The 16,790-nt window shown below is 39.6% G+C and overlaps 1 protein-coding gene across 1 annotated transcript in view; it reads right to left on the bottom strand.

Annotated features, from left to right (window-relative positions):
- Positions 1 to 16,790, bottom strand: part of CRYBG1 (crystallin beta-gamma domain containing 1) — a 153,005-nt gene that overhangs the window by 31,354 nt on the left and 104,861 nt on the right. Inside the window, exons 8-14 of the mRNA XM_077812884.1 lie at positions 14,987 to 15,146; positions 13,107 to 13,246; positions 8,247 to 8,373; positions 7,920 to 7,955; positions 7,354 to 7,511; positions 6,473 to 6,599; positions 6,240 to 6,385 (exon numbers count right to left, since the gene is read on the bottom strand). Of these exons, the coding sequence (XP_077669010.1) occupies positions 6,240 to 6,385; positions 6,473 to 6,599; positions 7,354 to 7,511; positions 7,920 to 7,955; positions 8,247 to 8,373; positions 13,107 to 13,246; positions 14,987 to 15,146 (894 nt within the window). The remainder of the gene's footprint in view (positions 1 to 6,239; positions 6,386 to 6,472; positions 6,600 to 7,353; positions 7,512 to 7,919; positions 7,956 to 8,246; positions 8,374 to 13,106; positions 13,247 to 14,986; positions 15,147 to 16,790) is intronic.

The raw sequence follows: 16,790 nt of genomic DNA, 5'->3' as shown, positions 1-16,790 counted from the left end.
ATTTTCATTTTACTTCACTGTAAACCAACTTTCACTATATACAAGAAGTTCACCATAAGAGGACATCCCTGTACTAAAGAAGAGATTCTATTGACAAAACTATTATTCAAAGCACAAGGAGCCTGATTCTCAGCAGCTGTAAAGTGGGACAGCTCCACTGACTTCATGAAACTAAGTTGATTTATGCCAGCTGAGGATCTGATATGAGGAGTACAAAATTCATTAAAATACATAAAATTGGTACTCAAGTTTTGTATGATTTGTCCACAGTGAACATATTCTTATAATCCTTCATATTACCTTTCCTTCTGAGTCATGTATAACTGAGTCTTTCAACGTGTTATTCTCTAATAATTTAAGGCATATTCCAGGACACACACCCAAGTCATTTTAAACCTACTTAATCAAAGTGACACAGGTATGTATGGTAAACTAACCACAAAGTTAAAAATGTTTGAAGTGTGCATACTATACCTGTAGGTCACATATGCCAGAAGCTTTGAAAATGAAACTGCCTTGGCCAATTTCTCAAACAGATGTTTACCAGCCTCTCAAATTACACAAACATCTGTGTATCACTAAACTTCATGAATAATCCTAATAATTTTTTTTTAAAATATGACCTCAAATTCTGTTTCAGTTATTTCAAACTATATTTACTACCATGAAAATAAATATTTGTGATATTAAATCTAAGTGGGAGTGTTAATACATGCCAGATCCCCCTTGAGCGTCTCTTTCCACACTATGCAAACACCACTCTATCTCCATCCTCCACCAGCTTAAAGAGGGCTGTACGCTTCAGCACATCAGCTGGTAGCACTACCATGGTATCACATGAAGTATCCAAGAACCATAGTCCTGATTCAAGAAAGCATCCCTATTGAAGGCAACACTTAAGTATGTGCTTAACTTAATGCATATGATAAAGTCCCATTGAAGTCAATGGGACTTGAGCAAATAGTTAGGTGTTATCCTTAACAGGAGAGGACTTATGGATGTGATTAAGTGGTTTTCTGAATCAGGGCCCATTTGTGGGTTTACAGATCAAACCAACACCTTTAAGATCATTCAGAAACCAGCTGGAAGCCAGTGCAAACAACGGCACGGGAGTAACATGATAATCATTGGAAGTATTTCTACAACCATATTCTGCACCAGCTGAAGCTTGAGTGGTCTTCAGGTACATCATTCTGTAAGGTGCATCACAGTAATCCAGTCTCAAAATAACAAAGACCTGCATAAGTGGGACAAGGTCTGTGTGCAAAAGAAAGTGTCACAACCTCGTTTCCAAGCACAGCATGAAAGAAAGTACACTGCAGCTACTGTATTTGGATAGCCATAAGTAACTGAGGATACAACATGAACCTCAGGTTGCAAACCTGAATGAAAAAATGAAGGTACCATACTCTCTTAACTGGAGGAGCTAAAAATCTCTACCAGTTCTGGTTGCTTTCTCCATCCCATAAGCTGTCTTTATTTAGGCTGAGGCTCTGCCAGGTAGCTTTCATTCCTGCCCCAATCTTAGCTAGACACTGGATATGTCTAACTGCACCATCCCAATCAGATGAAACAGAGACCCAGGGAGGGGTGTCATCTGCATACACTAATGCTATCGCAGCAGACACTACTATCTCATACCCCTAACAGCCTCTTACACACACTGAATAGGAAGTGTGACAAAACAAAATCCTATGGAACCTCAAAAGAGACCACTTGGGACAGATGAGTCACTGAAATGCAACTCCATCTACTCCTGCTAGTGTCTACAGTCATGTCAACAATACTTTTGTGGCCAACAGATGATCTAAAAGAACCATAATGGATAACTAAATGAGAATTGAGGATACTTGGGACTGCTCAGGATTAGTTCCTTTATCCGTACAATAGTCTGTAATAAAAACCGCTTCTCAGTAGAATTAACCACTTCTTAAGCCTTCTTGCAAGTTCACTTTATTCAGTAAAGAAGGTCAGGTCCATACAGTACACTAATTACTTGAAAATTAGGGGAAAAAAATAGTTAAATTAAAGGAGCACAGAATAGTTAACAAAAGTTTATGGGGGCTGGGGGAGTTTTTGTCTAAATTAAACACAGGACCAGAACCAAATTTACTCTTGGTCAAAGCCAAGGTCAAGTATAATCCAATTAACATTTGTATTTTGCAAAATAAGTTAATTTTATTATTTCTTAAAACAAATAGTGATTGAGCTTGACAAGTAAAAACTAAGCAGGAAATCAGAAACACCGTACACTCACAAGAAGCTTAATTTAGTATCTGTTTAAACTTGTTCTATGGGTGTTACCTTTTGCCACTAAATTCTTCCATTTTTTGCCAATTGGAAAGATCCCAATATGTAAGTAGATATCAATGCTGACTTAAGACAGCAAAGTGGCTCTTACTTTATAAAGGTTTTCCTTTTTTCAAATGACAGAAAAATTATTTCCTGGATTTTCTAACAAACTATGCTGGGATGGTTTCTGGAAAATTTCTGAAGAATGAAACTAGTAATGATTTGATTTGTTTACAATACAATATATACAAAAGTGAAAGTAATCCTTAGAAACAAGCATGTAGTGTTTGAAAATAGTATAGCTAAAAACACACGTATGTAATTCTTGAAAAACGTCACTGAATTGTTCACATCTTCGTTAAAAATTTACATTTTTAATCTAAAAAGATATCAGATGAGCTACTTAAAAATTTAACAACAAATTACTGCATCTATGGCATACTAGCCTATTTAATGGTATTTTGCAGTCTAAATAGCTCAGAGAATTTCTAGTTGATAATCACTGCACCTTTAAATGGGGGTGGGTGGGGCATGTTGTCTGGCTTGCTGGGGAAGAGGGAATAGCTCTTTACGGCCAAGGGTGGGAGCAAAGATCAGAAGCTGCTGCAAAAGGGGGAGTGGGTCAGCGTGGCGACACTGACTCATCCCCAAGGACCGGAAGGGCTGGGAAGTTCAAAAGGGGCAAGTCTGGCAGGAGAAGCCCCCTTTCCCCACACCAGATGGAGCAGCACCCACCCTGCCTCCCCTTGAGGGGGCAAAATACCAGATTTGGTCAGAATCTGCTGTGGGCATCGACCTAGCTGCTCCTTTCTAAGGGAGCTGGGAAGGAATTTTTCCCTCACCACCAGATTGGCCTAGGTGGAGTAGGGGGGGTTTCCACCATCCGCACAGCCGGTTCCAGTGGGGCTTTGTCAGGGTGAGTAGGGAAGGGAGTTAGGCTGTAATGTCGCAACTCATTATGCAAGTGTCGGGCAGATGTCTAGTGCAGGTGCTCCACAGGGAAGGGATAAAGGACTTGGTAAAGGACTTAAAAAGGAGGTGTTTGTTAAAGGAGTGGAATGGGAGAGGGGAGTTAGGGGCTCCCATGTCTGGTATGGCAGGGAGCCAACCCCCTCTCTTATAGTCCACCTTAGCCCTCATTTGGGGGAGAAATGGTAAGGTCCCAGCAATGGGTTGGCTGAAGGACAAGGTTGGAAAAAGATGGGGGCTGGCAGAAACTCCCCAGGTAGATAGTGAATGAACATGGATCTACCTGCACTATACCCTTTTATCTGCCAGGTAGTCCCAGACATCTAATAATAGAGTTGTGGCCTGATTAAAATCACATCAAGTGTTTCCTGACATTCTCTTGGTATAGCTGAACAATAGGGTCTTTGGTTATAGATTCAAATTTGGAAGGGGTTCTTGACCAAAAGCTGTTACCATTTACTGTCTGTTCAGTGGCTTATGTGAAATGAAATGGTAGCTTTGCATTCTTAGTGGACAAATGTCCCTATCTTTGCAATAGACACTTTAGTCTTCTGTCTCAACAAATATATTAAGGATTCAATGGGCCTGGAGACTGAACACCACATTCTGCAGTTAAATGGTGTGGTTCTTCCAGGTTGTCAGATCTCAGGCAAATGAGTAAAAGTGTGTGGAAGCTTGTACTGCTGCTGTCCAGCTGTAACAGTTCTGTAGGGTAGGACAAGTTGACTTTCCAAAGCAGGTGAATTCAGCAGCTTTCATCCACCCCATATTTCAGTACCTGACACACCACCATCATAAAACAACTGATTTTTCTGGCAAGGGAAGAATTACAGTTTGTGCTCCCAAATACATACCTAACACTTTACAGAACAAATATTCATTACAAATACGGCTTGGTTTACTGAATGTTATTTTTTATAAATATTTCTGCAATGTCCTTCCGAAATATTAATAATACTTTAGCAGTTTAAAAAAATCCTGTTGACACCATGTATCCCGTATAAAATAATATGAGACACTACAAAAATAGTCTGATAGTCCTTTGGTAAGAGCCCCTGCTACCTGAATTAATTGTTCATTAGTAGGAAGCATTTATTTAAAAGAACGGAACATGCAGGGGAGAAACTGCAGGAGGAGGTGGCAGCAACCAGACACGATAAAAAAAATTAACTTATAGCTACCCCTGCCAACCCATAGTCCTTCACTTAAAGTCTTCACATCTGAGGTCAACATTATTATTTTTCCCCAAGAAAATATGAGGAATAAAAAATGGTCAGAAGCTAAAAATCAGGAGTCCCTTCTCTACTGTAACAGATATCAGACTTGCTGCCCTAGTGGTTGTGCAGAGGCTGTGATAGGAGGTCTTCACCCTGTCTCCAGGTTAGGGTGGGAGGAGAAAAAAGGGGCTCAGTGGATGCAAAGACTCCCATGTAAAAAGGGCTGCCTTAGGAACAATGTTTGCAACTAAGTCAGTGAGCTTGATCCTGCAGCCCTTATTCTTGCAAAACTCACACTGAAATATCAATAGGAGTTCTGCCTTCATAAAGACAGTGCAGGATGAGGTTTACGGTGGGGTCCTTCAATGAGAGTTAGCTAAATGTTGTGGAGGGAGAATCAAGCACCAATGTGTCTGAAATGCCTTCAGTGCTATCACTCACATTAATTCTGTGCATCTTGGAACATGCTGCCTAACACTTGTCTGTCTTTCCAAAACAAACTACTGTAGAAAATACTAGTCCTAGCAAGGGGTTAGCCTGAAGATCTCGTCACAGAGCAATTATATCTTCAGAGGAAACTTTGGTTCAAAGTATCATTCTGTGCTAGCAAAAAAGAAAAAGCACATAGGAGCGAAAATAAATCCTAATGCAATTTTTATTTTATTCTCACTTAGCAACTAAAATCAAAATATTTTACTTAAGATATCAAAATGGATCTAACCCTCCCTACAGTTACATGTGATCAGACTGAGTAGGAGGCTGTTTAGAATTTGTCATGCTACTTGTTGAGCTCAGAAGCCTCATGAGTAAAATCCTCCCTGTAGCGAGCCCCAATGAAAAATATCTGGAAAAGGTGAGGAAAAGTAGCAACCCAGTGAAGCAAGCTCGAGTCGGGCTTTTACACATGCCACTGGAAGTACCACAGGCTTTCTAAATATTCTAGCATGCATTCACTAACAGATGATTTAGCTACTACTGTAGTCTCATTTCAGTGACAATATAATATTAACTCATTATGTAGCACCACAAAATTAAGCTGAGTCCTCTACGGACTATCTGAATATGTTTGATACGGATTCATAATAATCTGAATTGCAAGTAGGTAAATTTACCTTACGCATACCATAAAGAGGAACAACGATTGAAACTAAACAGGATATTTCCCAACAAAAATAAAATATTCACTATGAAAAAGTATCCTGTTCCAAAGATGTGCTAAAAAACCCATAGATCTATTATGGCCCACATTACATCACCACACAAATGCCTTCCAAGTATTTATCCCCACAACATACCTGTGAACGTGGTAAATATTATTATTCCCCGTTTTACATATAGGGAACTGAGGGACAACGTGATTACATGATTTGCCTCAGGTAAAACACATGAAGTTTTGGTCAGAATAGCAAATTAGCCCCAGAGCAATTCAGCTGTATAATAGCTTAAAAAATTCCATGATAGCATCCTATTATTTATCCTCTGATGAACAGATAATTTACATGCATTCATCATTTACAAATAATAGGCCAATGTTTCCCAAGAACATACAGTCTCGTTATAGGAAGAAAATAAAATTTCATAGTACATTTATTTACAAACAGCCACATTCTTCTTTGTCCTGTGCAATCACAGATTGGGAATTATATTCCCAGAAAGATTTCTTCACAGATATTAAAAGCAGAGAGCAGTAAAACATTAAATTTGCTAATTTATTCTAAAAAGAATCACTAAAAGAAAAATGTAATTAAAAATATCACTTACACTCCACTTAAAACATGTATGGATTGTGTCCTCGGTCCATATCCAGTGTCTCTCAAATTGGAAATAATTCCTAACACATTAATATTGGAACCTTTAGTCCCGAAGTCTTTTTCACTGTACATTATCATGTGGGGGTTTGTGAAATCCTGTTGAAGCAAACAAAAATAAAGGAAAATGTAATAAAATATTTCACTGCACTCAAGTAGCAAATATTAGCTCTTCTTGGAACTTACACCTAGAATAGGTCTCAGCGACTGAAGCTCTTCACTGTAACCACCCCAGTCTTTCCATTCCTGGTACGTGCCTTCTTCCAGCAAATACTGATGACCTGCAAATCCTGGTTTCTCGTAAGCAACCCAACTAAATATTGGGTGGGGGAAAAAAGCATATGAGAATGGAACCTTGCGACTAAACACAGAGCTGAATTTATCTCATAATCCTTCAAAACACACTGAGATAAGACAGGTGAATTCTTTTTAAAAATAAGGAACTCCTGAACTTTGACCCTGTTAAAAGGAAGCTGTCTTTTTAATCAACCCAGACAGAAAAGGGATAAGTGAGATAAAAATCTGAATAAAATAAAACCTTTTACTAGGGTAGATGAAATGAGGAGACCTAGGTTCAAAGTCACCATAGGGTGACTATTTGCTTGGCACACCAGAGAGGGAGGCTTCCTTGTTCTCAGGATGTACATGTGCAGTACCTAGGGTAGGTTAGAGAAGCCTGTGGTGCTGCTCTAACCTACACCGGCTGGAGCAGTGCATGCTCGAGCAATTGCCTCCTTTTTACTTATGGTGGAAATGGGGTAAGGTGGAGGCACAGGTGCTGGAGGCACCAGCCCTGCATTAGCCAAGAGCTCCTCACACCAGGGGAAATCTCAGCTAGCCAGATCTGGCTGCTTTGTGAGGCTAGAGTGCCACTGGAGGTTCAGAATGCACCCCAGAATCTGGTTATTTGCATTGATCTAACACAATGAAATAGCTATGAGGACAAAGACAGCAACTGTACATTACATCTTATCTGGTGCAATTTCCAACACTATCATGTTATTATGTGTACCAGACTTTTCTTCATTCTGCAATTAGAGCTGTTTGTGGGATTTTTCTCTACTTACATTCCTTCCAACACTTTTATGGACCCCACTGATCTAAGTGGCAGCGTCTTATTTTCTCCAGATTCTTCTTTTTGCTTTTCTTCCTCAATAAGAGTCAGTATTTCTGATTCCAGTTTCATGTGTTTCCCTTCAAAGAAAGGTTTTTCGTAAATGATTACCTGTAGCAGAGATGAGATAAAGTGGCAGTTACTGAAAAGGTGCATTAGTTACAAGTTTTGACAGCAGATTGACTTTAGGTGCACAGCACAAAATGAACGAAGGATCAGACTTTGAAACTAATCGGTGGCTCTCTATACTGGCTCAGGAGTCTGCCCTAAGATTTATTATCCAGTCACTGTATAAGCGAGTGCTGTGCCATCATACATATGATTAAGGACTGGTAATTAGGTATGACAAAAGTTGCAGTATCATAGTGTTTCAGCACCATGCATACACAGCCCAGCCACCATACCAGTATTCATGATATCACCATGGTAAATGAGTGTGTGTGTGTGTTTGGTTGCCATGTTTAAAAGAGCTGGTCTCATGGTGATTAAATTAAATATAATATAGACATTGTTTTTTACCTTTGGCTCTTCAATGGATTCAACTTTGCGGCCACCCTAAAAAAAGTTACAAAAATAAAAATAACTTGTTTGTAATAAATTTACATATATATAACTATTTTACAGAAAACAGTCTTCTTTAAGATGAAATTTTTTTCAAAGTCCACAATATCAAACTCAAGAAGATTAAACACTCATGGGTGCAATTAAGGGTAAGAGTCCAAGGACCTTTAAACAGCACTATATACTACTTTGAAAGTCACTATGTTTTATAGTTTATTTTTGTGAATCTTGCAGAGTTTTGTGACACTAATGTTATTGTTAACATACTAGCTCTAATTATTTTACCATTTTCAAGGGTCTCAAGGACCTAATGTATGCTTCCTTCTTCTCCCAAAATGCTAAGTTAGGATATTCACCAGGCTCCAACATTAAAGGAATTCCCTGGAAACCAGGTTCTTCAAAAATTAGCCATCTAGATTAAGACAAAAAAAAGTTAAATAGTTCAGTGTTTCTGAATTACAATAAACATCAATGTAATGCTCATACAGTATCTTACAACAGAGGCCATTATCCATTAAAAGAAAGTAAATACAGGACCACATTTGTCAGGATGCCACCAGCCTGAGAATAGATATGTTAGCATATACTTCTATGCCTGTGCAGAGTCCAGTCTGGTTTGCTCAGGTCTGCTCTTCTTGACATAGCTACCACCTCTCGGGGAAGTGGATTAACTATGCTAACAGGTGAGCTCTCCCCCATCAGTGTAGAAGCATCTTCATGTAAACGCTACAGGGGCACAGCTGTATCAGTGCAGCTGTACCGATGCAGTGTTTTAAGTGTAGACCTGCCCTACCAATGGTTCTGCGCTTGTTTGCTGGATTAGGGCCCAAGAAATTTTCACAATAGTTAACATATGTTTGGGGATTTGACCCTGTTGGGTAACAGGAGTTTCAGACAATGACTGAACTTTGGAGAGTCAAGCCTGTATTATTGTCTATTTACTGGAGACATATTTTTGTATTTAAAAATGGATTTTATGGGTACAGAATTAATTTTTTTAAGTGAGTTAAAGAAGATCCTCAACAACCTAGAGCCAGATTCAATGAAAATGCTATCCAGCTTTCATGACGTATCAGACAACTGCAGAATTTTGTTTTTGTTTTGTTTGTTTTGGTTGGTTTTATTTTCCCCACTATTCATTAAGAAGTTCAAATAGCTCAGAAACGAGACCTAAGTATTTTCACAAAAAGAAAAGGAGTACTTGTGGCACCTTAGAGACTAACCAATTTATTTGAGCATAAGCTTTCGTGAGCTACAGCTCACTTCATCGGATGCATACTGTGGAAAGTTTAGAAGATCTTATTATATACACACAAAGCATGAAAAAAATACCTCCTCCCACCCCACTCTCCTGCTGGTAATAGCTTATCTAAAGTGACCACTCTCCTTACAATGTGTGTGATAATCAAGGTGGGCCATTTCCAGCACAAATCCAGGTTTTCTCACACCCCCCCCAACTCACTCTCGGGGGCGGGGGGGGTGAGAAAACCTGGATTTGTGCTGGAAATGGCCCACCTTGATTATCACACACATTGTAAGGAGAGTGGTCACTTTAGATAAGCTATTACCAGCAGGAGAGTGGGGTGGGAGGAGGTATTTGTTTCATGCTTTGTGTGTATATAATAAGATCTTCTAAACTTTCCACAGTATGCATCCGATGAAGTGAGCTGTAGCTCACAAAAGCTTATGCTCAAATAAATTGGTTAGTCTCTAAGGTGCCACAAGTACTCCTTTTCTTTTTGCGAATACAGACTAACACGGCTGTTACTCTGAAACCTAAGTATTTTCACAATCAGCAGTTTCTTGGTTCCAGGCACAAAGTAGTTTCCCAGAATTGGCTCTTTAGATCTTTCCCAAAGTAGAGTCTCTATACTGTTAGATTTGTCTCTGCTTTGTTGCATCCTCTTCAACACTTTGCATTTCTTAAAAGCGGGGGGGGAGGGGGAGGAGTAGGGGGGATTGTTTTTGTTTGTAAATAAAAACTAGGGTGACTAAATGTTCTGTAAGAGTCTATACACCATTTCCTTCTTCTGATTGTCAACAAGCTACTCTGTGCATTGTGCAAAATAGTTACTCAAATTCCTATTTTCTGTGGTAAGATATATACACAAATATTTAATTCCACTTTCACTCCAAGCGGCTCAAGGAAGAGTCCCCAGATTTGTCATTCAAATATGTATAGAAAGAATATAGCACAGATTGACCCTCTTCTTGTCCATTATTTGCATTTTTATAAAACCATTGATCATCACTCTCAGACAGTCTAAATGCAAGGCTTACAAGGCTGCTTTCCCAAATTAGGTGGAGCATACTAACTTTGATATTTTAATACAGTTGCTGAAATATGATTAAAACTCTGGTCTTGATATGTTGTTGAAAGATCAAAACTATTATATGTCACTATTTAGTGGCATGTTTAGGGCACAGCCGGTTCGAAAATGATCCCTCCCCCCAGGAAAATGTCAACTGTTCAAGGTTTACAGGATTTTATTTTTGTGAACACAAACAATTTTTGGCTAAAAATCATTATGGGAACTGTAGTCCAGTTGGAGAAGCCAGACTTTACAGCAGAATTCAGGCATGAGGCACAACAAAATGGCACTTCCAAATAAAAACTTTTCGTTTAGGGTTTTTGTTTTGTTTTGTTTTTTTTTGGGGGGGGGGGGTTTGATGAAAAGTCAAAATTTGCACAGAAAATTAATTTTCTGAGAAAATCTCATTTAGTCGAAAACTGGATTTTCCACCCAAAACAGTTTTGAGGGGAAATGTTTGATCAGTCCGAGTTTAACCCATAAAGTCATGACCCGTAAGTGTGAAAGATAATGAATAAATATCTTTAGTTTAGGATCAACTTGGTTTTAGACATTCCAGCACTTCATTTGTCCACAAAAGGTATAACACTGGCAGCCTTAGTGTAAATGTGTGACCACACTTCCCTACCAATGTGTTTCAGTTCTAAAGTCAGAGTTAAGAAACTCAATCCTTGCCTTCTCACTGGGTTTACAGAAGAAACTGAACTTATTGGCAGAGATCTCTCCATATAGGCCTGTCTTTCTTATGTGAAGTTGATACTAATTAACATGGGGACCACAGCAGGAAATTGGGACTCTTCCATGACACACAAGAAATGACAATGAAGACTGGGCACAGAATGAGGAAAAATATGACCTAAGCTCAATTTAATAAGGAATGCCAGCTCATAAATTTAAAAATGTAGGAAAATATAGAAGGAAAATGCAATACACAGCTTTAAGCTTTGTGATGCTTCCTAATATTCCTAACCCTTGAAATATCTTTAGTCACTGAGCTTCTCCAATGCATGTAGCCTGAATGTGTATTAAACGGGAATTTGTGCACTGGAGCAAGCTTAAAGGAGATTATACTGACAGAATGTTCTTGGCCAATATTCTTCTGTTTTCCTTGGCTTGTACGTATTTTAATAAGAGTTAGCACTGTCCATTTGCTCCTTTTGCTTGATCGTGCAGTAAAGCTGAAGTCATGTTCAGAATACTATATTTTACCACTATTGAAAGATCTTTACCCAAAAGGTTACTCCACTGTAGGATCAAAACAATATCCTACATATATTTATTGGGCCAAATTCTACCCTCAGATTGCACCTATGCACAGCCCCATTTGGTTCAAGTTGGAGAGAGGAGTCAATAGTTTTCTTAATAAATTAAATCTAATGAATAGCATTCTTTAGTAAACGCTTTAAATACCTGAAGTGGCGTGAAATAGGTCCCCCTTATCACCGACACCCCGCTACAGCAACTCTTGCTCGTCTCACACGATTTTTTTTTTTTTTTTGGTCTTGATTCCCTTTCCTACTTAGCCAGAAGGCTCACTCTTGGGAATTAGCTTTGCAGTTTGTCATTGAGCCACACTGGACTGATGCCTTCATAGAATCATAGAATATCAGGGTTGGAAGGGACCTCAGGAGGTCATCTAGTCCAACCCCCTGCTCAAAAGCAGGACCAATCCCCAATTAAATCATCCCAGCCATGGCTTTGTCAAGCCTGACTTTAAAAACTTCTAAGGAAGGAGATTCCTCCACCTCCCTGTACTTTTCAGGACTCAGATCATAAGGATCCTGTCCAGGAGCTGACTGGTATGCAGTACCTGGCTTGTACTGAAGTTTCCTTCAAAGTACCACAGTAGTCAGCAATAGTCATATAGCACCAAACCAACAGTCACACATTCCTATCAAGGACAACTGTATTGTGTTCAATAATCTAAGACTAATAGATGTAGCTTTATTCATGTTCTTCAGGTATTAATTAATGGTATGTTACAGAGATGTACTGACTTCAATAAAGCAGTTAGTTAATCCCAACACTACAATAATTAATATAGTGTGTATATACAGAGATACACACACGTTTGATTGCTTTGTACACGGGTTCTCAAACTTCATTGCACCGGGACCCCCATCTGACAACAAAAATTACTACATGACCCCAGAAACGGGGAACGAAGCCTGAGCCTGCCCGAGCCCCACTGCCCTGGGCTGGGGGAGGGAAGGCAAAGCCGAAGCCCAAGGGCTTCAGACCCGGGCAGAGAGCCTGTAGCCTGAGACCCACCACCTGGGGTTGAAGCTTTGGGGCTTGGGCTTTGGCCCCGGGCCCCAGCAAGCCTAACACCAGCACTGGCGACCCTATTAAAACAGGGTTGCGACCCACTTTGGGATCCCGACCAACAGTTTGAGAACAGCTGGCTTAGTATTTACATGTAGGATAGCCTTTCAAACAGATAACCTTTTAGTGCAGTGGTTTTCAACCCTTTTTCATTTGTGGACTCCTAAGAAAATGTCAAATGGAGGAACGGACCCTTTTGGAAACCTTAAGCATAATCTGCAGACCCACAGGGGTTCGCAGATCACAGGTTGAAAACAACTGTTTTAGTGAGTGACCACACTAAGTGACCAGAAGTAAAATTTTTCCACTGAATGCATCCGATGAAGTGAGCTGTAGCTCACGAAAGCTTATGCTTAAATAAATTTGTTAGTCTCTAAGGTGCCACAAGTCCTCCTTTTCTTTTTGCAGAAGTAAAACTTTATGTTTGCATGTCTGACGGCTATAACCAACAATTTTAAAACAAATTCCTTTTATATCAACATATATACACATGAAACTATATACTTACATGCCCCAATGTACTTTTATAGAACAAGTCTTCTGTGTTGTGCCAAATATACCGGTTTCCTCAGTGTCATCAAAAAATGAAGTTACAGTTCCCAGCCCTTCTGGTCCTGTAAACAGGTCAATTTGGCAAACCCTGTAATCCTGGAAAAATGGTAATTCTGTATTGTAGCACCATTTTTTATTGCTCTGATATAATTTATTGTAACTAAATCAATTTTTAAAACACTTCTGCTGTTCATAAGCCATTTACCCTATTCTATCTCAGTTACAGGTGTATGGATGCCTGTAGGTGAAATGTGGTGAGGCTGGTGATTTTTCCTCTCTCCACGTGTTGAAATCTCTCTCAAGGATTCTCAAATCTAACTTTTCATCCCTGACTTTTCTGTCACCTGTGCAGGCATGCATCTCCCTTTGGTCTCTTCTATATGTTGTTTGTCTAATTAAATATGAGGATAACACTAAAGAGAAAATTCTTTAACAGAACCCTAATTTTTTAAAAAGCCTATTTACAAATCAAGCATGCCTCCTTTTCCCTTCCAAACATTGTTACAGCTTATAGTAGAGGTTGGCAAACTTTTTGGCCTGAGGGCCACACTGGGGTTCCAAAACTGTATGGAAGGCTGGGTAGGGAAGGCTGTACCTCCCCAAACAGCCTGGCCTCCACCCCTTATCCGCCCCCTCCCACTTCCTGCCCCCTGACTGCCCCCCTCAGAACCCTCCACCTATCCAGCGCCCCCTGCTCCTTGTACCCTGACCACCCCCTCCCAGGACCCCACACCCCTAACCGCCCCCCTGGGATCCAACCCCCTATCTAAGCCCCCCCCGCCCCCCGCTCTCTGTCCCCTGACTGCACCGACCCCTATCCACACCCCTGCCCCAACAGGCCCCCCGGGACTCCCATGCCTATCCAACCACCCCATTCCCCGTCCCCTGACCGCCCCTCCCCAGAGCCTCTGCCCCATCCATCCGCCCCTCCCCAATCCCTGTCCCCTGACTGCTCCCTAGGACTCCCTGCTCCTTATCCAACCCCTCTGCTCCCTGCCCCCTTACCATGCCGCTCAGAGCAGCAGGACTGGCAGCTGCGCCACCCAGCCAGAGCCAGCCATGCTGGCGTGCTGCCCGGCAGGAGCTCGCAGCCCCACCACCCAGAGTGCTGGCGGCACGGTGAGCTGAGGCTGCGGAGGAGGGAAGGATAGCGGGGGAGGGGCTGGGGATAGCCTCCCCAGTCGGGAGCTCAAGGGCTGGGCAGGACGGTCCCGTGGGCCAGATGTGGCCTGCGGGCCATAGTTTGCCCACCTCTGGCTTATAGCCTATTTTGGCAACCTTCAAATGGCAAGACTTCTGAATGATACCTTAAAACACACATAATAAGTTGCATATGCTAATACCGTGTACATAAAAACCCACAATTTGTGGTGGCTATAGATATTTGTTAATGCAAATCTGGGTTTGTGGGTGTGCACTAGAATGTATGTAAATTGGGTGCACATAAAAAAATGTATGTTACATTCTATGTACTTATTGAACTTTGGAGTTTTTATTTTTAATCAATTTGCAAAGCTTATACTGCATTTTAAATTTCTACTATGTTTTGAGGAATTAAGTAATGATAAGTATCAAGGAGTAGGTCTCCTTTCTCCCCCACCCTCCTAGTACATACTATCAGAGTTGCTACTGCAATACACCACCAATTATTTTGTAATTAACCCACAGAATCATTGCATAAAACTCAAATGTGTCTCAAACACCCATACTTTAAGTAATGATATGCTTCGTGTATTAATAAATCAGTTTCTTGACATCAGAATTATTTATGCCAATAGAGGAAACAAACTCTGAAAAATATTTAAGAATTGAACAAGAATAGATTATATTACTTGCCTTTACTACATGTTTAATTGAACCAATCACTGCAGACTTCGAGTTATATTCATCTTTCTCTTCAGAAGTATTTTCACCCCAAATATTATCGAGTTCCAGTTCTCCTTCCTCCAGAGGAATAGAGGGTCCTTCAAAATTTGGTTTCTCATATAGAATCCAGCTAAAGAACAGAAAATTTTCCCCTTCATACTTTTCATGATGACATTTTAACTAATCATGATTTTCTAAAAGATATGCTCTAGTTCAACCACAACTATTCTACTTGAAGGAAGAATTAATTCAGAGAAGTCATATGTTCTGGGTTATGCAGGAGATCAGACTAGATTATTCCTTCTGGCCTGATAACCTATGATATATTCTCATTAGTATAGAGACTTAAAAAATGTGGACAGCATTGTATATAAGTCCAAATGTTGTTTATGTTTATTACAAAAAGCTTTCCCGCAAAATACAAAACATTGCCCATGAAAAAGTCGTTTAGTAAACATAAAGCAGCCATGAAACCAGGGTGGAAAAAATCAATGATTTTTTAAAAAAAAAAAAAAAATGGATTTTTTTATTTAAATTGTATTTTTGAGGAAAAAAACCTATCCAAATATAGTTTTAATTAAGATACATTATTGCTCAAAGATATCTCATCATGGAATAGGGATTATAAATTCTAATTCTATAGTATGAGACAATATATTCATGTAATGTTTAAGAAAAGTTTTGTAAATGAGTTTCAATAGTTCATGAATTAGGGACCCAACCTTATGGGGTTCCAGGGGCTTCTGCACAGATTATTTAGGTTAAACTTTCTATTTACCCAATGGGATTCAATGCTCAGTCTAGAAGATACCATCAGAGATGCTTAGTTTTGCAGTTCTCAAACTGTGGATTTGGGTCTCCAGAGATAACATGCTTGTTAACAGCAAAAATGTTTTAAAATATATAAATAAATTATATATAAAGGTGAGAAATAACAGTCCTCAATCCTATTGTCCCTCTGCAAATTTGTGTACACACAGTCAATCCCATACCTCTCTCTAAAAGTGCAAAGTTTCAAAAAGTTCACTGAATAGAAGATAGTTGCGGGCGGAATAGATCTGGACAAGGAGAAGTAGTCTGGAGATAAATGTGAGAAGGGAGGGACAGGCAGTAGAAACAAAGGTGAAACTGTTTGAGCAGCATATTCCAGAAGTGTTGAGGTCTTTCTGACTGTAGCCTTCATTGATTTGAGATCTACCATACCATTCTCTCACTAGAAGGGAAACCTATAATGGTAGCAGGCTGTAAAAGAGACCTAGTTTGGGTGTCATCTATCTCATGTATCTCTGAGTTGTAAAAAATATGTATTAAGGTTATAACAACCAACAAGAATGCACTTTTATGTAGAAATCCATGATTAAATCAAGTCTTCCTGACTAATGATTTAAATCAAATCCACCCTGCATGAAACACATGAGTTTTCTATCATGCTGGGCTGCATTTACCAATTCTCCACTTAATAAAAGCTTCTAATAAAGCATCTTATCTAAGAGATAGAAATCTGGAGTAGAAACTGTTTATACTTCCCTAACTCTACTATATCATACCCTTAAGCATCAGCTACCCATTGCGGTCTTGCTTTACCAAGCTATATGATGAGCTATCCTTACATTTACAGTTAAAAAACATGATGCTTTCCATAATTAGCTGTTTAATAAAATGTTAATGCAATCTTCAGTCTGTCTTAAATAATCAAATGCAAAGAAATGTGCATCATACTATTATGCCTAGGCAAAGTTGAGGCACAAAAACAATGGTGATTTTAAATAAACAT

The sequence above is a fragment of the Eretmochelys imbricata genome, chromosome 3 (assembly GCF_965152235.1).
Source record: "Eretmochelys imbricata isolate rEreImb1 chromosome 3, rEreImb1.hap1, whole genome shotgun sequence".
In the NCBI taxonomy this organism is placed as follows: domain Eukaryota; kingdom Metazoa; phylum Chordata; order Testudines; family Cheloniidae; genus Eretmochelys; species Eretmochelys imbricata.
Note: the sequence above shows the minus strand (reverse complement) of the source record. Positions and strands in the feature narration are given on the sequence as shown.